We start from the raw sequence: 22,299 nt of genomic DNA on the forward strand, positions 1-22,299 counted from the left end.
GTTTCCCGAGGGGAATCAAATACCCAGGACTACATATGAGGCCAACAAGGTTGTTTGTCCGATGGGATTGAAGTTCGAGAAAATTCATGCTTGCAAGAATGACTGCATCATGTTCCGTGGTGATAATGCAGCCCTCACTGAATGCCCCAAGTCTGGGACCTCTCGTTACAAGCAAAGAACTGACGAGGATGACGACGGCAAGGAGACACGCCATAGTGTCCCTAGGAAGGTTGCTTGGTACTTCCCTATAATTCCTCGCCTGAAATGTTTGTTTGCAACCTCCAAGGATGCATGACTGTTGAGCTGGCACTCGGATGGGCGGATGGTTGATGATTACATACGACACCTAGCAGATGGTATTCAGTGGTGGGTCATTGATTTCAAGAATCAAACTTTTGCTGATGAGCCAAGGAATCTTCGGTTTACACTTAGCACAGATGGCATGAACCCATTTGGTAATATGAGTAGCTCACATAGTGTCTAGCTCATGCTGTTAACTATCTATAACCTTCCCCCATGGTTGTGTAACAAGAGGAGGTACATGATGATGTCAGTTCTGATATCTGGTCTGTGTCAACTAGGTGTTCACATCAACGTGTATCTGAGGCCGCTTATTGATGATTTCAAGGAACTCTGGAAAGTAGAGGGTATCAGGGTGTACGATGGGTTCAAGAAAGAACATTTCAACCTACGTGTCATGCTCTTCACCACTATCACTGATATTCTAGGACATCGTAGCATGTCTGGGCAGAGCAAAGGAGAAAAAGATTGCTTTCATTGCTTAGATGACATAGAGACTATTTGGCTGAATCACTCAAAGAAGAGGGTCTATGTAAGGCACTAACGTTTTCTTCCTAAGTCTCATCCATACCGGGAGACGAAACATCAGTTTGATGGCACTAGGGAGTCAGGATCTACACCAAGGCATTTTAGCGAGCAATAGGTATATGACTAGGTGGTAGAGGATACCATGCCTAAAGTTGACCCAGAGAGCACTGTCCTTGGAAAGCGAAAGCATAGTGCAAAAGCAAAGAGTGCCGACAAGAAGAGGTGGAAGAAAATGTCAATCCTCTGGGAATTGCCTTACTAGAAAGACATAGCGATCCGCCACAACATTGATCTCATGCACGCGAAAAAGAATGTCTATGGGAGTTTGCTTGGGACACTCATGAATGACAAATGGAAAACCAAGGACCATGCAAAAACAAGAGCTGACCTAGAGGAATTAGACATAAGGCCCGAGCTCCGTCCTGACGGTACCAGTGCCCAGCCACCTCTATCTACCATAAACCTGACTCAAGAAGAGAAGCAGGAATTGTGGGACTTCTTTCATAGTGTCAAACTTCCCTCTAGATACGCAACCAACATCCGAAAGCTTATGCCTACAAGAGAAAATAAGATGCTTCCCATGAAGGCTCATGATTGCGATGTCATGCTCACAACGATGCTTGTAGTTGGTATCCGGAACATATTGCCAGAAAAAACCCAAATGGCAATCATGAGCATCTTCTCCTTTTTTAATGCAATCTCTCATAAGGTCATTGATGAACAATCACTAGAAGATCTTGAAAAGAATATGATTGAGGTGATGTGTCTCCTTGAGGCTTACTTCTCACCGACTTTCTTTGACATATCCGTCCATCTCATTGTACATTTGGTTAAGGAGATCAGGTATCTTGGACCGATGTTCCTCCACCACATGTATCCATATGAGAGATTTATGAGCACTCTGAATAGTTATGCCAAGAGTTGGGTCCATCCTGAGGGAAGCATGGCGCAGTGCTATTCTACTGAGGAGGTGGTCGACTGGTGCCTTGGTTACATTTACCCCACCAATCCAATTGGCATCTCCATGTCATGCCATGAGGGAAGGCTAGCGGGCAGAGGGTGTGTTGGGGAGAAGCATATTACTCCAGAGAGAGATGCCTACGAATGAGCTCACTTTCTAGTCTTGCAGCACACAGCAGAGGTGGAACCTTACATCGAAGAGCATATGGAGATGTTGAGGCAACAAAACCCACACTGGGGCAAAGCTTGGTTAGCGATGGCACATATGAGTGGGTTCAACATCTGGTTCAGAGATCGACTTGCCAGTTCAACCTCTTGCATAGACGAAAGGCTTCAAATGCTGGCAAAGGGGCCTTTCTTCACACTCACAACCTATCAAGGCTATGACATAAATGGATATACCTTTTACACCACTGATCAAGACAAGAAGAGCATGTACCAAAATAGTGTTGTTTGTGTAGATGCATTTGACTACAAGATGTAGAAGATAGCGCACTATGGTCAGATTGAAGAGATATCAGAACTCATGTATGCAGACTTCAAGGTGCCTGTTTTTCGGTGTCGATGGGTTTAGGGAAGTCAGGGTGTCATGAAAGACATGTATGGCTTCACTACGGTAGACCTCAACCAAGTTGGGTATAGGGACGAGCCATTTGTAGTCGTAAGTCAGGTTTCCCAAGTCTTCTATGTGCGCGACACTAGAAATAAGAAACAACAAGTGGTTCTCCCTGGAAAGAAGTGGGTTCTCGGACTTGAAAATCTAGTGGACGAGGAAGAGTTCAATCAATCCAATGAAGTGCCTCCTTTGGATACTTCCATCCTCCCTATGATTTTGGCGAGCGAGCTAACTCCATACCTAAGAGATGTCCGTAAAGAGGATGCCCCCGTGGCAAAAAGACGCCAAAATGGCAAGTACACAAAAAAGATGCTCATGTGAGGTTTTCGACAATGTGCAATCTCATTTTTAGTTAACAATATGTATTTGTCATCACTCTAACTTACAATGTGATGTTACTTTTAGGAACTTTTAGGAAGGGATTTTGGTTAATGAGAGAAGTTTATGTCATCATGGATGTAAATTATAGAATGAGAGATGTAAATTGTACTAGATAACTTCATGTCATCTAGTCTAGGATGTTAAGCCCACAACTCCTTGTAATGTGTATGGTACCTTGTGGATGTATGCTGAAATTTGCTTATCAAGACTACTTCATTTCATTTGTCTCTTGACATGCATAGGGTATATATGTTGCCAGAATTTGATGTGTCATATCAGCACACATATGAGCAACATACATAATCATCCATTCATATCACAAGAGCAACACACACTTATGAGCAAGACACACATATATAGCTAATTAACATGTAGGTGTCCATACATGAGCATCCAGCACATCACCACACATAAACTTAAGGTGTCCATACAGCATATCACCACACATAAATGAGCCAGTGCCCATATAGCATATCACCACACAGTACATATATTAATTAAGGTAACTTAAGGTCATCATTGTTTTAGTGGCATGATCACTTCAGCTTCTTATCCAGGACGTCGTCCACCTCCTTGGTTAGGCCATCCAACTTCTAAGTCACGGCCACCAGCTGGGCACCCATGGTGTTCACCATCACCTTAGTAGGTCCCTTCTCCTCCTTCTCAGCATGCATCTTCTTCAACTCTTGTATTTTCACTGCTTGATTGTTCAGCAACTCCTTGATGTCATCAAGTGTCCAATGAATAGCCAAGAGCTTTTCCTATAGTGGTTTCATAACCACTACCAGCAGAGCCTCATGCATTGTATCTGAAGGGAGCCTAAAATGAGGAGCCTACATATATGCACAGAAACAGTTCAGTTAAATTCTTGACAATGCTGAAATTGAAACTGAAGCCAGTAAATTCTTGACAATGCTATTTTCTGAACTAAGGTAACTGAAGTCTGAACATATGCCAAACACTAACTTACACTAAATTACAACTAACTAACATTCAGAATAAGATAACTGAAGCCTAAACTAACATTTAACTGAAACATTGGGTTAACTGAAACTGCAATGTTGAAATAGAAAATGTAGGAAACATATAATGCCAAATACTAACTTTTAGATAACTCTAAACAAGCTAGTCTTCTCATCACAACATCAGGTAGCCTTCTCATCACAGCATCAGGTAGTCTTCTCATCACAAAAAATGCAGGAAACATATCATGCCAAATACTAACTTTCAGATAACTCTAAATACTAACTTTCTCATCACAACATCAGGTAGTTCGCATAAGTGCTTGTCTTCTCATCACACATCAATAGCAGAGAATTTAAATAGCACTGAAACCCTAAATAAGCTAGATCACAATTACTGAAACTGTAATTTATATAGCAGAATATATATAAGCAGTAGAGCAAACACAACAGAGTGCACAAGCATAGCTGCCTAGACAGTGACAAGCATAGCATATCATGTCAAGCACTGATCATGAAACCCTAACTAAGTAGGCCGTATTTGGAGCTTACATTGCTAGGCTTGGAGCCGCACTTGAAACCAGTGCACATCCAACGAAAGCATGTCTTCCCATTGGTGTCAAAGCAGTGCCTGCACTTTCCCACCACCGGTTCGCTATCCGATGACATGTCCACCTCTAGCATGACCGATGCCGGCTCCTTCTCCACCCTCCTCCTCCTCGCCTCCTCTAGCTTCGTCGTCGCCGGCCACAACGCCGGCGAGGAAGAAGAGGGCCCCACCACCAAGGAAGAGTGTGTGCCCTTCTTCTTCACTGCCACCGATGAGGCAGGCACAACCTTCTCCTTCTTGAACCACGGCGGGCGCACCGGGACGCCCTCTAGCTCCACCTTCACGTCCACCACCAGGACAGCCACTGACGATGAGAGCGCGGCCATGGAGGAATGGGCGAAACGCCTAGTCCTTGGGTCCCTTCGTTTGTGGTGCCTTGTGGGCTTCATCATCTCCAAGGACGACGGCGGCTGTGGCGGCGGAGAGGAGGCGAGAGGGATGGAGGGAGGCGAACGGAGGCGTAGCGCGTGGAGTGTGAGGGTGGTGAAGTGAGCGAGGTGATGTGAATGTGAAGGGATGGGGTGGCAGTAGTTATTTTATTAATATGGAAGGGACGCACCAGTTTGGATCTGAATCTAAAGACGTAGTAGTATAGACGCGCCTTTACTACAAACGTCTATAGTAATTAATTACTGCCCACACGTGTTCCCAACACGCGTTTGTAGTAGTTAAATTGGTAATTTCAATTTCAAATCTTTGAATACAATTTTAGTGCAATAAATTATCTAAAATGGAAATGTTATAAACATAAAAGTTATATAACTCATCAAGATCTACAACTTTTATTTGGGAAAACTTATCATGTGACTTTGTTTGTATAATTCAAAATTTGAATTTCAAGAAATGGGAAGTTCAAATAGGATTTTCAAACACCAAATGATGTCTGATTAAAAAGTCATAAACATAAAAGTTGTAGATCTCAACAAGATCTACAACTTTTACTTTGGAAAACTTTTCATGTGACTCTGTTTGAACCATTTAAATTTTGAATATAAAAAAAAGCAAATTCAAACAACATTTTAAAACACCGAATGAATTCATATGAAAAAGTCATGAACGAACTTTTATTTTGGTCATTTCTTCATTTGAGAAAGTGATAGTAACATTGTTCAAAAATTTTACATATCTCTCATATGGTTTCATAAACAATAAGAGGGATAAGTAGATTTTGTGAACAATGTTACTACAACTTTCTCAGATGAATAAATGACCAAAATAAAAATTGTAGATCTTGATCAGTTCTACAACTTTATTGTTTGAAGTTGTCATTTCTTGAAATTCAAATTTTGAATTGATAAAAAAATAGTCACATGAAAAAATGACAAAAATAATAGTTGTAACAACACAATAAATGGGTAGATCATGATTTTACAAAAATTTGGGGAAAATCATCAAATTTGAAGTCAGTATGAGGAATAAAGACTAGTTACAAGTTTTAACTAGAGATTAAAAAGAAAAATCACACTTGTTTATCAATCTTTGAACCAATGGAAATTATCGCGTACCCAATTTAAATTATTTAAACCACTTTATGTTTGAACTCCTTACATAGCGCAATGGAAAGACACTTGCTTCAAGGCCTCCAGGTCTTAGGTTCGATCCCTGGGTGGGACACAATTTTTTGACCAGCTTTTTTTATTCTTATAGACGCGCCTTGGCCACACGCGTCTGTAGTAAGAAATTTCCTTTTGCCTGCCCTTTTTTCAAATTTCTCAGCCTTCCTGCATTCCCTAAGTCCATTCACATCCAACTTCCTGCATTCTAGGGTTCCGTTGTCCGCTCCCCGCCGTCGCCGCCGCATCCGCGTGCCTCCGCCGTCTTCGCCCCCATCCGCTCCCCGCATTCTAGGGTTCCACCACTGCCACATCCGCCCGTCGTCTACATCCGTGCGCCAGTGTCCGCCTGCCTTTGTCTTCGACGCCGTTTGCTGAGGTCCGACAGCCACCGTTACTGAGGCTGTCCTCCGCCATTGTCTCCAACTCCGTCCAGCAAGGCACGATGCACCATCTCCAAAGCGGCTGGGCATGGCGGTGGTCATTCCAAAGGCACTGTGAGCAGAGCAGAGGCCGTAGGTCGACGGCATCTTCCGCTTACAACGACCCCTTCATCCCCTCCGACAGTTCTAGCCTCCTCCTTTGACCCCACCAGATGAGTTCTAAAATTGGATTTTCTTCAGTTAGTTGTAGCAGCTTAGTGATTTTGCAATAGCCAAGGATTTGTAGTAGGAAAGGCTATTATCGAGTCTCTGTTTGTTTCTGGTTGAGGGATTTTTTATGGATAGTTGTCAGGTATAGTAATAGATAAGGAGCAGTAGATGGATTTTTGAAAATTAGAATGTCTGGTTATGCTTGTATGATGGAACATGGTAGTTTTGTTCTGGTTGAGTGGATTGAGATGTTCTTGTGCCTATGACATGAATGAAGTACTAGACTGGTAGCATTGGTTTCTAGAGCCTGAACTTGTACATTAATTTTAGTCTTACCATGTAGATGTAGTACAATGGGTTATAAATATTGATCTAGACTATTAGCTTTGCTATATTACTGAACACTTGCTCATATTCTACTTATTCTTGTTGATCAGTATAAACTCTTGTGGGTCATACTTAGCTGAGAATTTCAGTTAGTATTACAAAATGTTGTATTTTCTGTTGCTTCCTAAACTATTGATCTGGTTGTTGATGATCTAGTTGAGTGGATTGAGATTGTTCTATAGCCTAAACTTGTAGATGTATTTTAGTCTACTGTGAATTTTCTATTCTGAATTGTACATCATCTCATGACATTTTTGTTGTTGTTTTAACTACATATGTGTCAAACATGGCTCTGCGGTGCTATGAAAGGTGTCGACACTGCTAGCTATTGACTGCTGTTACAGTCCCTATCAGAATGGTAAGATGCAGCTTTGTGATATACTAACACTAGTTACTATTAGATGTCAGTGCTCTATCATGTTCACTAACAACATTGCTCACCTTTGTTTGATAGGCGTCTGATCACGCATCTATGGCATCATCAGCAGGAGAAGACGAAGAACCAACTAATAATGGAGAGGAGGGACACAGCAGAGATGCTAATGAAGAGGAGGATGAGAGAAATGAGGATGCAAGGGACCAAGAGGGAGATGGTACAACAAAGGATGAAGAGAGAGATGCTAATGCAGAGGCATAGCAATTTGAACCTCCTCGTAAACCCTAAACAAGAAAGAGGATAGTCACCTGATGGCCAGATGACAAGCTAACCATCACGGGGCTCACTTCGACTAGGTTTCCCACAGAGAAGAGGGCCTAGATAAGAATGAGGAGGCTGGTTGGTCTAATTGCTAGACAAAGGATCTCCTAGGTCATGCCTTCATTCAATTCACTAAGTGAACAAGACAAGATCACTATATTTGATGAGTGTGTCCAGCCTTGGTTAGAGTTTCTAGAAGAATTGAAGGCTACAACATGCAAGAAGATAATGTAGATGGTAGCCAAGAGTTAGAAAACCCACAAAAGCAACCTTACACGCAATTTCATCAACAAAGGTTTGGATACCACGGTGAAGCACACATACATTCTGAAAGAAGATTGGATAGCGTTTGTGAAACTAAAGGACAGCGAAGAAACAAAGGTAGCAAGTGAGAAGTACAAGAAACTGCAGCAGAGGAACAAGCATGACAACTGCCTAGGGACAAGAGGGTATGAAGGGAAAGCCACAAAGTGGGAGTAGGAAGACAAGGAGTTAGCCATCTAAAGCATCAGTAATCCTTGGGACTAGTTTCCAGGTGGCTGCCTAAGGAATTTTCTGCGTGCATTGAGTAGTTTGGTTAGGTCAGAAGGAAGTGCTGAGATTCGTTAGTTGAAAGATTCAGATGAAAGTGTATCTAAGCTAGTTTTAGAGAAGCAAGGAGCCCTTGAGTCTTTAGGGTTCTCTTTGGTTAGGCAGAACCTGGATGTGTTGCTCTTCATGCTTGGTACATGAAAGAATGTGAAGAGAAGAGGACAACCGGGATGGTTGCTGTGTTCAAGAAACAACATTTTTGGTGTCTGGCAGACACTGAGTTTTTCACTGTGGGATTAGAAGACTTGTTTGACCTCTTCAAACTTGATGGATTGGATGTAGGACTTCTTCGTGTGTTGTCACTGTAAGTACAATTTCATCTATTTTCTGGGCTTGTCCATTTTTAGCTAGGGATGCTCTTCATATATTTGCTTGCTAAATTGCTTTTTTATGCTTCTTTATTCCTAGATGCCTGATTATAGAAGCTAGGGCCAAAGATATGTTTGTTGGCATTATTGATCCAGATCTAGTGTCAATAAAGACAATGAACACTAATAGAGGCTATAGTGTGGATTATCTAGAATATTGTCTAAGGAAATATGCCAAGAAAAAGTTTGTGATGTTTGCACATAACTGTGGTGGGCACTAGATTGCTGTCATCATCGCTCGAATGTGGCAGAAGGTGATATACCTCGACTCCAATAGAGGCAAGAAGTCATATTTGACTCCTATCAAATATGTGATAGATGAGTGAGTATTGTCTAACCTACGATTGACCCATGTATTTCTTTCTTAATTATGTTAGTGGAAGTCAAAAAAATTGATAACAACTCATGTATGTGTAGGGCTTTTGGCAATTGCCAACCCAAGCCGAAGAAAGGGCAGAGAAAATTGAAGTTGACCTATGCATTCAAAATTCCAGTAAGTAGCGCTTCACTTCTAGTTGTGAAGTCATTTTGTCAATTCAATTATTAACCATATGTTTTCTATGTTTGCAGTGCCATCAGTAAGGTCAGGACCACACATGTGGGTTCTTTGCGGGCCACCACTTGATGCTAGTGATGGCACAGGCCAATCTGACTGATCCTCAGGTACAACTGCAAATATATATGTATTTATTACTGCTCAGCTGTTGTTATCTACTTGGAATGCCTTGATCCCCTCTTGTTGTCATATATACTGTTGCTGTCAATTTTTGAAATTGCTGCTATGATCTGGAACAAAATGAAGCTGCTGCTGTGATCTGCAGCTATGACCCTTTTGTAGACTGTGGACTTATATATATTTACTTGTAATTTTTGGTATTGTTGTTGTCATATATATATTGTCATCTCTTGTTGTGCAACTTTATTTTATGGATGATGGCTATACACATGTGCAACTTTATTTTATGACTACCTTTCTTTGTCTTAGGATTTTGAAGTGCGGTCCACTCCAATCAACTTTGCGGACATTAGAGAGAAGCTTGCCTCGTTTATTATGTCGCAGATCCTCGACGAGACAGGCAAGTTTCATTGTTCACATACAAATCCAAGATGAAGTGCCTGGTATATATGTTCATTTGATCTGTGAACTGTGTTTGGAGCCTGTGAGATACAATTAGAGCTGTGAGATATATACATGTGAGAATAACCTGGTGATGAACAATTGATCTACGAACTATGTGTGATATGTGTGTACTGTGAACAAATTAAGTTTTGAGATGAATAGTTGTGATATATATATCTATGATCTGTGTATATAATCTATGATCTGTGTATATCTATGCTATTTGGGCTGTGTTGTGGGGCTACATACGGGTCTAGGCTACAGACGCGTCTGTAGCATTTTTCTTACTACAGACGCGTCTGTAGCCTAGACCCGTCTATGGTAAGAAAAATAGTACAGACGCGTGTAGAGAATACGAGTCTATAGCATGCAATTTACTATAGATGCGTTTATAAACATCGTCTGTAGTAGTATCCTTACTAGATACATGTGTATTGTACACGCGTCGGCACTATGTTTCTTCGCACAGATGCATTTACAAACGTCGTCTGTAGTAGGATTCTTACTACACACGTGTGTATTGCACATGCATCGGCACTATGTTTCTTTACACAGACGCGTTTACAAATGTCGTCTGTAGTAGGATTCTTACTATAGATGCGTGTAACATACACGCGTATGAGATATGGTTCTTCACACTGATGCGACTTAATCTTGTCGCGGACGCGTGTTGGCAACACGCATCTCTAGTAAGAGCTTACTGTAGACACATGTAGATACTCACCCGTCTCTGTTAAGGGCTTATCACAGACGCGTGTTCGTTTTTGTCACAGTCGCGTATTGGTAACACGCGTCTGTAGTATGGGCTTATTACAGACGAGATTTTTATGCGTCTGTAATAAGCCTTATTACAGACGTGTTATGGCAGACACGCTATGATGTGCCTGAACGTGCATCTGTGATGTGCTTTTTTTACATAGTGCATATCTATATGAGTTGTCCTCAAAAGAAAAACACACACACACACACACACATATATATATATATAGGGAGAGGCTATTCAGTAGCCAGCTACAGAATAAGTTATTCTGTAGCCACCTCTATTTACCATAATTTTATATACTAATTTACCATAATGTCAATATATATTTACTATAGTTGGGTTACTATAATACACGGGGATATTTACCATAACGTTATAGTAAACCACTTAGTAAGGAGTTACTATAATCTCATAAATTAATATAGTAATTATCGTAACTCAAAGTGGCTACAGAATAAGTTATTTTGTAGCCAGCTACAGAGTAGTAGTTCTATATATATATATATATATATATATATATATATATATATATATATATATATATATATATATATATATATATGAGCGCATCTGAAAGACAACTAACATATTATTCGAGATTGACATAGTGACCATAGACGAATCTTCTTCTTAAATAAATTTACACTACATTAGGTTCATGCACCTGACAAGATAAATGCTGATGATGAAACTGAAGTCTGAAAAACTGTCTACTATAGCTCAACTATGTAGTAGACTGCAGTGAGATGTTTTGCTGTGTAACACCCAGTGGTGGAGGTCTGATGGGCTGGGTTCAGTCTTTTGGTTGTATGAAATACTTGATGATTAAGTTGTTTAAAACTTCATGTTTAGAAATTTTAAGTGCTTGGAGCAATGCATTTGGATGTAATGTGTCAGATCGACTCGGTGGTAAACTATGGATGTTTTAAAAACTTTGAGTATCTAGGGCATGTCTTCTGTTTGCAAGAATTGCCAGACAAAACTGTATTGTTGCTTATCTAGTTTTCAATGAATACAACAATTGAGAGAACCTGGAAAGTATTGTCATGGAATATCAGAGGGGTTCGCGTTGAAAGAAAATGGGATACAATCAGAGATAAAATCATGAATTCTACTTGTGATATAGTTTGCCTTCAAGAAACTAAGAAGGAAACTTTTGACTCACAATTTTTAAAATGTATTTGCCCAGGAGACTTTGATGAGTTTGAATTTCTCCCTTCTAATGGAAACTCTGGTGGACTGCTGGTCACATGGAAATCAAAATACTTCTCTGTCTCCCCCATCTTCAGTAAAGTTTTGCTCTATCCATTGAATTTATCTCAAAGCATAATGATGACTGCTGGATCCTTACAAATGTTTATGGCCCATGTACTAATGAGGGGAAAAGGGACTTCACCTTTTGGCTAAAAAATATTGACATGCCTGAAGATGTAAAATGGCTTATCCTGGGAGACTTCAACCTTATTAGAGCCCAAGAAAATAGAAATAAGCCAGGGGTAACATAGAAGAAATGTTCATGTTCAACGATGCTATCAGTGCCCAAGGGTTAACAGAAATTCCATTGCAAGAAAAAAAGTACACATGGTCCAACATGCAAACCCCTCCCCTGTTGGAAAAGTTAGACTGGGTGTTCACTTCCAACTCTTGGACTACCAGTTATCCTAAAAGTCTAAAACTACAGTAACTGGCCTAACAAGAGAACCTTCAGACCACTGCCGATGCCTAGTTTCTGTGCCAGCTGCTATTCCAAAAGGGAAAATGTTCAGATTTGAAAATTACCTTATTGATTGTGAGGGCTTTAATGAAATTGTTCAAGACTGCTGGACTAGGTATTATCCACAACAAGACACTGCCAAACTCATCACTGCAAAATTCAAAAATCTAAGAAGCAAAATCAGAGAGTGGCAGGCAAGCCTCTCTAGTTTGAAGACAAACATCACTAATGTAAAGCTCTGTATTCAACTTCTAGAAATATTAGAAGAATTCATAGACTTAAGTCTGCATGAATGGAACTTCAGAGTGATCCTAATTGACAAATTGGTAGTGTTGCTTAAACATCAGAAAACCTATTGAAGACAGAGAGGAACAATTAAATGGACATAATTTGGGGATGCAAATACCAAGTTCTTCCATGCCAATGCTACAATCAAGCATAGGAAAAATCAGATCAGCCATCTGACAGTTGAGGATAATACAGTGGTCACAAGTCACAAAGACAAGGAATTAGTATTGTGGCAAGCTTTCAAAGAAAGGTTTGGGAACTCAGAATCAGTGGATTGCCAAACAAGACTGGAAGATTTTATCAACAGGGTTGATTTCTTATATAATCTTGAAGCTGACTTCACTCAATCTGAAATTGATGGAATCATTAAAAGACTGCCAAGTGACAAGTCACCAGGACCAGATGGTTTTAGTAATGAATTTCTCAGAAAATACTGGCCAATAATCAGACAAGACTTTTATAAACTTTGTAATGAGTTTCAGCATGGAACAGTCTATCTCAGAAGTATTAACAAATCTTACATCACATTGATACCAAAAATTGATGGTGCCCAACATCCATCAGAATTCAGACCCATCTCTCTTCTAAATTCTTCGGTCAAACTCATCACAAAACTCTTGGCCAACAGGGAGCAAACACATATTATAAGACTGGTCCACAAAAACTAATATTGGAAAAGATAATTGGATCATCAGTTTCCATTACAGATACATGTAGCAAGATACAAAGCTAACGAGAGATCACAAAACCATAGACCCAATTGACATGGGTGATAAAACAAATATCAAAGTTAGTAGGCATAATACATGTACACACTTGTGATTACATCAGATCTGAATACAAATAGCTAAATAGCTCAAGTTAGGGTTCTGGTGCTCAATTTTGCACAGTAGGAAGGGAAGAGAAGGAGCGGGCATACCTGGTGTGGTGGGTTCCCATCACCGGCAACGGGCCCGAAGAAGACATGGGAAGCTCGCCATAGGGTGGCGGCGGTACTTGTTGAAAATAAGTGCCTAATATACATTCCAGATTTTGTTTGGAGGAAAAACTCATAGATAAAAAATGATGCAAGCACATAACACAAGTAAACAGGCAACATATTGACTAGAACAGGATTGCGCAAGGAAATTACTCAATGATCCCACGCAAAACGTAGTCGAACGTGTTGAAGTAGATGTTGCAGATCACCAAGCGGTCGCGTGTAGACGCTGCCCAAAAACCTGATTGCCGCCCCGTGCAGGAGTCTCGCGGCAGTGGTTTCGGAGATCCCGCTATCTTCAAGTCCGGTGCACGCCGAACTCAAAGGTCGACGAGGCGCAGCAGCGAGAATCTCAGCACAGCGAGTGGGAAGGTGAGCGTGTGAATCCGTCCCCTTCAACCAGGACGTCTCCTGGTTTTATAGGCCTTCATAGTGCATCAATTCCCTTCATCAAGCAGTAAAAACTGCCCAATTTAATGACAGAAAATGCTGCAATCAAACAGCAGAAACTGACACACCTTATTACTGTTTAAAACGGCAGTTTCAATCACATTGAAGCGCCATTACGCTCAGCATAAAAAATAGAAACTGCACAAATAATAGCCTGCTGTACACGTACGCGTCGCGCTCGTCGTAAGTCACAAGTCACGCTATTTTTCACGCGAAAAATGTGCGCGAGCTGCGCGTGCGTGTAGCAACAGTCTCCTTCTCTCTCATTTTCACCTATTTTGCATAGAAAGGAGACTCTCATATTTAAGCAAGGCAACCTCTCCTTGAATTAGCAATATGGGACTATAGGTTGTGCATGCTTTGGAATTTTCAGATTAGGCCAAACATAGGCCTAAATCCAATAATCCCCCACCAATTCCAAAGCTGCTGTACTGAACATTCTTTATATATACCAGATTTTTAGTATAAGTCCCGTACGGGTTGAACTTACACCTAGATCAACCAGGTCCATCTTCCAGCAGCTTGTGAATGGACTAAGCCTTGAATTCATAGCTTTTTGCTGTCAAATTTCTCTTGAAGATCCAACTGGTACTAGGCTGCAAGAACGCCAAGTCCAAATGGAGCTTTTAAAGGTCTTGCTCCTCGATCTTTTCATGAGCTTTCCAAAGAGTACCCCACTCTCATGAACTGCGACCTAACAGTTTAGCTCACATAGGTGTATTCATTTTAGGTATCCTGTAGGACGATACCTTTTCCCTCGGTGGACACTAGAATACATTAAGGCATAATAGCCAGCCTTCCATACAGAAGAGAGTACATTTCATGGAACATGGGTAATTTTTTTTATTATTCTTATTTTAACAATCTGTACTCCCTGTTACAACAGTAACTTGTTTTTCTCATTTTCCAAATCAGGGATCTCCTATCAAAGGAAATGAGTTGCCATTACTTTGCAACTAAATGGGTCTCAACCCCATGTCCATGTTTGCAACAGAAATCGCTGTCCGTGCAAGCCCTTTTGTAAAGGGATCTGCTAGATTTTTCTCACTGCGGATATAATTCACATCAATTACTCCGGAGTTTTTTAGCTTTCTAACAGATTTAAGCCTCCGCTTCACATGTCTCGAGGACTTCGAATTATCCTTAGTACTCGTAACTTTGATCAGTACCGTTTGGTTGTCACGGTACATAAGGATTGCCGGAACTGGTTTCTCTACCAGTGGCAAGTCCATGAGTAGCTCTCTTAGCCACTCGGCCTCAACGGTAGCCGTGTCAAGTGCTACAAGCTCAGCTTCCATGGTCGACCGCGTCAAAATGGTCTGTTTACATGACCTCCAGGTAACTGCAGCACCTGCTAGTGTAAACACATAGCCACTCGTGGCTTTAATTGCATCCGCATCAGAAATCCAGTTGGAATCACTATATCCTTCCAATACAGATGGATAACCAGTATAGTGAATTCCATATTCGATTGTACCTCTCAGGTAACGTAGCACTCTCTCCAGTGCATCCCAATGATCCTTCCCTGGATTAGAAGTAAAACGACTTAATTTGCTCACAGCAAAAGATATATCGGGACGTGTTGCACCAGCAAGATACAAGAGGGACCCAATTATTTGTGAATATCTCAAATGGTCCAACCCTTCGCCTTTATTTATCCTTAGCTTTACACTAGCATCATAGGGCGTAGGGGATACTTTGGCATTCTCAAAGCCAAAGCGACACAGTATTTTTTCCACATAATGAGATTGATTTAGAATAATCCCATTCTCATTTTTGATCAACTTAATATTTAGGATAACACTTGCTTCACCCAAATCCTTCATGTCGAAGCATGAAGATAAGAATGATTTGACCTCGTCAATCACGGCAGTGTTAGTCCCAAATATGAGTATATCATCCACATACAAGCACAAGATCACTGTTTGACCCCCACCATGGCGATAGTATACACACTTATCTGCTTCGTTTACAACAAAACCAGCAGAAGTTAAGGTTTGATCAAATTTTTCATGCCATTGTTTGGGTGCTTGTTTTAGGCCATATAATGATTTTAACAATCTGCAAACTTTACCCTCCTGTCCCTTAGCCACAAAACCATCAGGTTGCTCCATATAGATTTCTTCCTCCAACTCTCCGTTAAGAAAAGTTGTCTTTACATCCATTTGATGAATGTGTAGACCATAGGAAGCAGCTAATGCAATGAGCACCCTAATGGTGGTTAACCTGGCCACAGGTGAATAGGTGTCAAAATAATCTTCTCCTTCTTTCTGGGTAAAGCCTTTGGCCACAAGCCTCGCTTTATATTTTTCAATCGTGCCATCTGGTCTCATCTTTTTCTTGAAAATCCACTTACATCTAATAGGTTTGCACCCAACAGGACGTTCAGTGATTTCCCAAGTCTCATTTGTCATGATGGAGTCCATCTCGCTACGAACTGCCTCTTTCCAATAGTCAGCATCCGAAGACGCATAAGCATCAGCCAGAGTCGTAGGAACGTCATCCACAAGATATACAATAAAGTCATCTCCAAAAGATTTCTGAACCTTTTGTCTCTTACTCCTGCGCGGAGTGATGTCTGAATTGTTATCCTCCTCATTATTCTCTCGCAGAGGTATGTTCTCAACTTGTTCAGAGTTAGGAATGGTTGCATCCAGATTTTCTAAAGTACTGCTACTTGGTCTCATAGGAAAGATATCCTCAAAGAAAGTAACATCCTTAGACTCCATTATTGTATCTACTATAATCTCTGGAGTATCGGATTTAACTACCAAGAATCTATAGGCAGGACTATTCTGAGCGTATCCTATAAAAATGCAATCGACTGTTTTTGGCCCAAGTTTCCTTTTCTTCGGCTCTGGAATGTTGACTTTCGCCAAACATCCCCATGTTCGCAGAAAGCTAACATTGGGTTTTCTGCCCCTCCATGCCTCGTATGGAGTTATGTCACTTCTCTTGGTGATAACTCTATTGAGCACAAAATTTACAGTCAAGATTGCTTCCCCCCCACCACATCTTTGGCATACCGGCACTCTCTAATAAGGCGTTCACCAAATCTGTAAGTGACCGGTTTTTCCTCTCAGCTACACCATTTGATTGTGGTGAATAGGGTGGTGTAAATTCATGGATAATCCCATGCTCAGAACAGAAATTAGAAAAATCATTAGAGATATACTCTCCTCCCCGATCATCTCTAAGTCTCTTAATCTTCTTTTCTAACTGGTTCTCAACCTCTGCCTTATATATTCTAAAATAGTTCAGCGCTTCATCCTTAGACTTCAGCAAGTAAACATAACAGTAACGTGTTGCATCATCAATAAAAGTAAGAAAATACTTTTTTCCTCCTTTAGTCAAAACACCATTCATCTCACATAAATCAGAATGGATCAAATCTAGTGGTGCCAGATTCTTCTCAGACTCTAATGCCTTAAAAGGTTTTCGAGGTTGTTTTGCTTGCACACAAGTTTGGCACTTAGAATTCTTGACTATGTCACATTTAGGAATTAACTCAGATCTGGACATTCTAGCAATTGTATCAAAACCAACATGACAGAACCTCGAATGCCATACATCAGCAGAATTTTTATTCAAACCAGTAGTAATATTCAAACTATAACAAGAATCCATAGTACTTAGGCGGAACAAGCCTCCGCTGTCATAGCCTTTTCCTATAAAAGCCCCAAATTTAGACACTACAACTTTATTCGACTCGAATACTAGCTTATAACCACTCCTACATAGGAGAGACCCACTCAGCAGGTTCTTGTTTATCGCAGGTGCGTGCTGGACATTCTTCAATTGGATGGTTTTCCCTGAAGTGAGCTTCAGATCTACCGTACCAACACCAAGAACAGAAGCACGCGTTCCGTTTCCCATTAGGACGCTGGAAGTCCCTGCTGCCTGATATGAAGAAAACAAGGAAGCATCAGAACACACGTGAACATTTGCACCAGTATCAACCCACCAGTCGATAGACTGAAATGCAGAATAAACAACAGGAGATTTACCGTACCCTCCTGAAGTCGAGGCCTCGCCAATGGTCACATTAGTGAACTTTTTGCTCAGTTCAGTGGTCCTGTCCTTGCGGTCGGGACAATCCTTGGCAAAGTGACCAGGATTACCGCACACAAAACAGGTGAGATTCTTCAGATCCTTCTTCTCTGTTTTCTTCTCTGTTTTCTTCTTTTTAAAGCTAGTAACCTTATTCGCCTTGGGACCCTTCTTCTTGTTAAATTGTTTCTTATTTTGAACAAAATTGGCACTGTTCTGCACGTTCTTCACCTGCACATCTTTTGCCCTTGCCTTCTCTTCCACATCAAGAGCTGCAATGAGATCTTCAATAGAAATCTCTTCTCTTTTGTGCTTCAGAGCTGTAGCAAAATCACGCCACTCTGCAGGAAGTTTAGCAACAATCGCTGCTGCAACAAACTTTGGAGGTAAAGCACATCCCAAATGTGCAATCTCGCCAACCAGAAGCTGGAGGTCGTGTGCTTGAGTTACAATTGATTTAGCACTGTCCATGCTGAAATCAAAGAACTTTTCGCATACATACAGCCAGCGACCGGCTTCGGCTTCTGCATATTTTTGCTCCAAATCCTCCCACAGCATGGTGGCAGATGAGTAATTCATATACACATCATAGAGTTGATCCGCCAAAATGGTGAGGATGCAGCCCAATGCGGTGTTATTCGCATTCTCAAACTGCATGGTCTGTTCCTCTATGATGGGAAACACAGGGTATATCACCCACCACAGCCCCAATGACATGAGCCAAAACTTGGCCCTTGTCTGCCATCTGCGGAAGTTCTCACCTCCAAACCTCTCAGGTTTCATGGCATCAGATGCATTATTTGCCATTGCTAGATCATAGAAATAGGCACAATCAGGTTTTTGGAATGTTGAAAATAAGTGCCTAATATATATTCCAGATTTTGTTTGGAGGAAAAACTCATAGATAAAAAATGATGCAAGCACATAACACAAGTAAACAGGCAACATATTGACTAGAACAGGATTGCGCAAGGAAATTACTCAATGATCCCACGCAAAACGTAGTCGAACGTGTTGAAGTAGATGTTGCAGATCACCAAGCGGTCGCATGTAGACGCTGCCCAAAAACCTGATTGCCGCCCCGTGCAGGAGTCTCGCGGCAGTGGTTTCGGAGATCCCGCTATCTTCAAGTCCGGTGCACGCCGAACTCAAAGGTCGACGAGGCGCAGCAGCGAGAATCTCAGCACAGCGAGTGGGAAGGTGAGCGTGTGAATCCGTCCCCTTCAATCAGGACGTCTCCTGATTTTATAGGCCTTCATAGTGCATCAATTCCCTTCATCAAGCAGTAAAAACTGCCCAATTTAATGACAGAAAATGCTGCAATCAAACAGCAGAAACTGACACACCTTATTAATGTTTAAAACGGCAGTTTCAATCACATTGAAGCGCCATTACGCTCAGCATAAAAAATAGAAACTGCACAAATAATAGCCTGCTGTACACGTACGCGTCGCGCTCGTCGTAAGTCACAAGTCACGCGATTTTTCACGCGAAAAATGCGCGCGAGCTGCGCGTGCGTGTAGCAACAGTCTCCTTCTCTCTTATTTTCACCTATTTTGCATAGAGAGGAGACTCCCATATTTAAGCAAGGCAACCTCTCCTTGAATTAGCAATATGGGACTATAGGTTGTGCATGCTTTGGAATTTTCAGATTAGGCCAAACATAGGCCTAAATCCAACAGTACTTGACGGACGGGCGCCGCCTCCTGCCTCTCCTCGCCCATCGGCGGAAACAACGCCGAGGCCAACATGGTGTCCTTCCGTGTGGAGGAGGGAGGCACCGCTAGCCGGATCTGGAGGAGGGAGGCGCCACCGGCCGGATCTAGAGGACGAAGGCGACGCCATCCAGTCATGTGCGGGGAGCCGACACTGTCTTCCAGGGGATGAGTTGCGGAGGGGAAACGAGAGGAGTTGAGGAGGGAGGCATCATCTACCAGTCTGGCGGAGGGAGGCGCCGCCGTCTTCGGAGGGGAGGAGTTGCGGAGGGGAAGGGAGAGGAGGCGGATGGAGACTCAGGAGTCGGGAGTCGGGGGCTCGGTGGCTTGGGGCGGACGTGAAGTGTTCGGTGCTCTGCTGGAATGAATAAAATTTTTGGGTCCATGGGATTGCACCAGTGACGCGCATTGGCTGGCCACATCCGTAGGTAAGTGATTCATGTTACAGACGCATTCCAACTACAACTACAGACGCTTTTTGGCATCACGTGTCTGTAGTACGCGTTTATTATAAACGCGTGTTGACGTCGTCGCCGGCGACTTACTACAGACGCGCGTCGGGAAGACGCATCTGTAAACTTGTTTACAGAGGTGCGTTTGTTTTTTACATAGTGCATGCTTCCACACAAAGACAAAGGTGTATACAGTTGCACAGTACAGTACCTGAGTTTTTCCTATATTTAATAGCGATGATGTTTCCTGGATTGTGTATAGAGATTTGCATTTATGCATGATATGATGTTCAAGAAGGAAACTCATCGTTCCACAGTGATAGTATTCAATAATGCTTCAACTGTAATTTCGAATATCGGCCACCCGTTGTTAACCTGTTCGGTTGGCTGTTCGGTTGGCTGGTTCGTATCGTTGCTGGTTCGTTTATGTGAGAGAAAAGTACTGCTGGCTGGTTCATGTGAATAGTATCCATGTGAGGGGGCCGGCCAGCCAGCCTAGCCAGCCAACCCCAGCCGATCGGGCTGGAGGATGGAAGGACCCGTGTGTGGTGGACACATCATCAGCATTGTAGCTCTATTCTTGGAGTTTTTTTATTTAAAAATCCCATTTTTGAGTTAAATATAAACAAACACGTACTGGATCGATCGGAGTATTATATATATATAATACAGGTATGTGACGTGCAGAATTTCATTCGATGGCTAGCTCGTGATGCATCACGGAGATGCCGTGTCGATCGTGTTGTTTGCAAGATTAGGCAACGATCGATATATACTCCTACAATTTAAGGACGACGAACAAAGTCAAGCGGTCGTGCTTCAATTTGATGATCAAACCCTGTCTAATTAATTAGCTGCATGTAGTAGTCTCCATAATTTTCAGCAGTCGTCGGTCGTTATGATTAATTGATCAACTCTGAATCTGCTGTCCTATAGCGTAATTTGACCTCAACTGGATTACGTGGTAACGATGATTGGGGTAGCTAGCTAGCGTTGTCCTGGTCATCGTCGATGACAGTTGATTGATTTCAGCGTGGGGTTATCGGAAGGAAGGGCCGTCGCAGCGTGTAGCAGCAGCATGCAGCTAGCTCGTCTAGGTGCTCCAGCGAAGACATACACGTGTGCGGTTGCCGGTTGCCGGTTGCGTGCGATGCGAGCGAGCAAAGGCAACGGCAACGCGCGGGCGGCGACCAATCGAGTGCGCGTCAAAGCTGCTTTGACGCCACGCCCGGGTCAAATTCGTTCGGCTCGATTCCGCAGCCGCAGGCTGCAAGGTCGCCAGGTCGGCCTCGGCGGCTAGCCTATTATACCTCCTCCGTACGGAAGGCATGGACGGACGGCTCTGATGCGTTGTGTACATCGCGACAATCTTCGTTTGCTCGTTGGTTTTTCGGCGATCCGTTCATATATCATCGTGAATAATAATTATTGCTCGCTTCCCCACACCGTTTTTCGGCGACATGTTCACAAAGTACGCTAGCTAGCTTATTAGCTCGATGGCTGGATGAATGCAAACGTAAAGGCAATGAGTTACCACACACTGCTACAGAGAACTCAACCGAGGTGGTCGAAATCGGTTTCCTAAGGCGGGCAACCCATAATCTACTTTAGGAGATAGTTATTTTTTGTCTGTCTTCATAAATCGATTTTGCGAGGCGGTTAATTGTGACCGCCTCAGCAAATAAAAATGGCCGCCTCGGTTAATATTTGGACAGTGCCTCGTAAAATTATTTTTGTAGTAGTGACATGCGTTTTACTAGCGTGAGGAAATTGGGAGTGTGTATTCATTTTACTACCGATAATAGCGTCTGGAGGCAGGTGCTTTGGATTAGGCTCCGTTCGTGTGCCCTTAAATCCGGCTTGATCCGCTTCTTTTTTCATCTGGAACAGTGTTTTTTTCTCACAAATTCCTCCAGCATTCCTCCAAACCATCCAAATTCCTCTAGAATTCCTCCAAGCGAACAGACGTTAATCCAAAGCACCTGCCTCCAGACGCTATTATTCTGGAGGAATTTGCATGGTTTGGAGGAATGCTGGAGGAATTTGTGAGAGAAAAATACTGTTTCGGATGAAAAAATAAGAGAAAAAATATAACAGCAGAGGATTGAGCCCGTTTTTGTCTTTTTGGCAGCTACACCCTCAGTCTCAAAATAGGCGCACATCTCACATCCAAGGAGTCAAACAATTTAAATTTAACTAAATTTATAAAAAATATTTTTGAC

At 42.1% G+C, this 22,299-nt stretch overlaps 1 protein-coding gene across 1 annotated transcript; it reads left to right on the forward strand.

Moving 5' to 3' along the window:
* Window positions 1-322: 322 nt before the first annotated feature.
* On the forward strand, window positions 323-1,936 carry LOC136495672 (uncharacterized). The gene is made up of 3 exons (XM_066491543.1): window positions 323-455; window positions 582-832; window positions 1,091-1,936. The coding sequence occupies exons 1-3, from the start codon at window positions 323-325 to the stop codon at window positions 1,934-1,936; spliced, it is 1,230 nt and encodes a 409-aa protein (XP_066347640.1).
* The last annotated feature ends 20,363 nt before the right edge of the window (window positions 1,937-22,299 follow it).

Source organism: Miscanthus floridulus, chromosome 12, assembly GCF_019320115.1.
Source record: "Miscanthus floridulus cultivar M001 chromosome 12, ASM1932011v1, whole genome shotgun sequence".
In the NCBI taxonomy this organism is placed as follows: Eukaryota; Viridiplantae; Streptophyta; class Magnoliopsida; order Poales; family Poaceae; genus Miscanthus; species Miscanthus floridulus.

Coding starts and splice junctions, on each gene's coding strand:
- LOC136495672 (XM_066491543.1), top strand. CDS start 323: ATGGTTGATGATTACATACGACACCTAGCAGATGGTATTCAGTGGTGG. Junction 456..581: donor AGATGGCATGAACCCATTTG/GTAATATGAGTA, acceptor TGTGTCAACTAG/GTGTTCACATCAACGTGTAT. Junction 833..1,090: donor ACTCAAAGAAGAGGGTCTAT/GTAAGGCACTAA, acceptor TTGCCTTACTAG/AAAGACATAGCGATCCGCCA.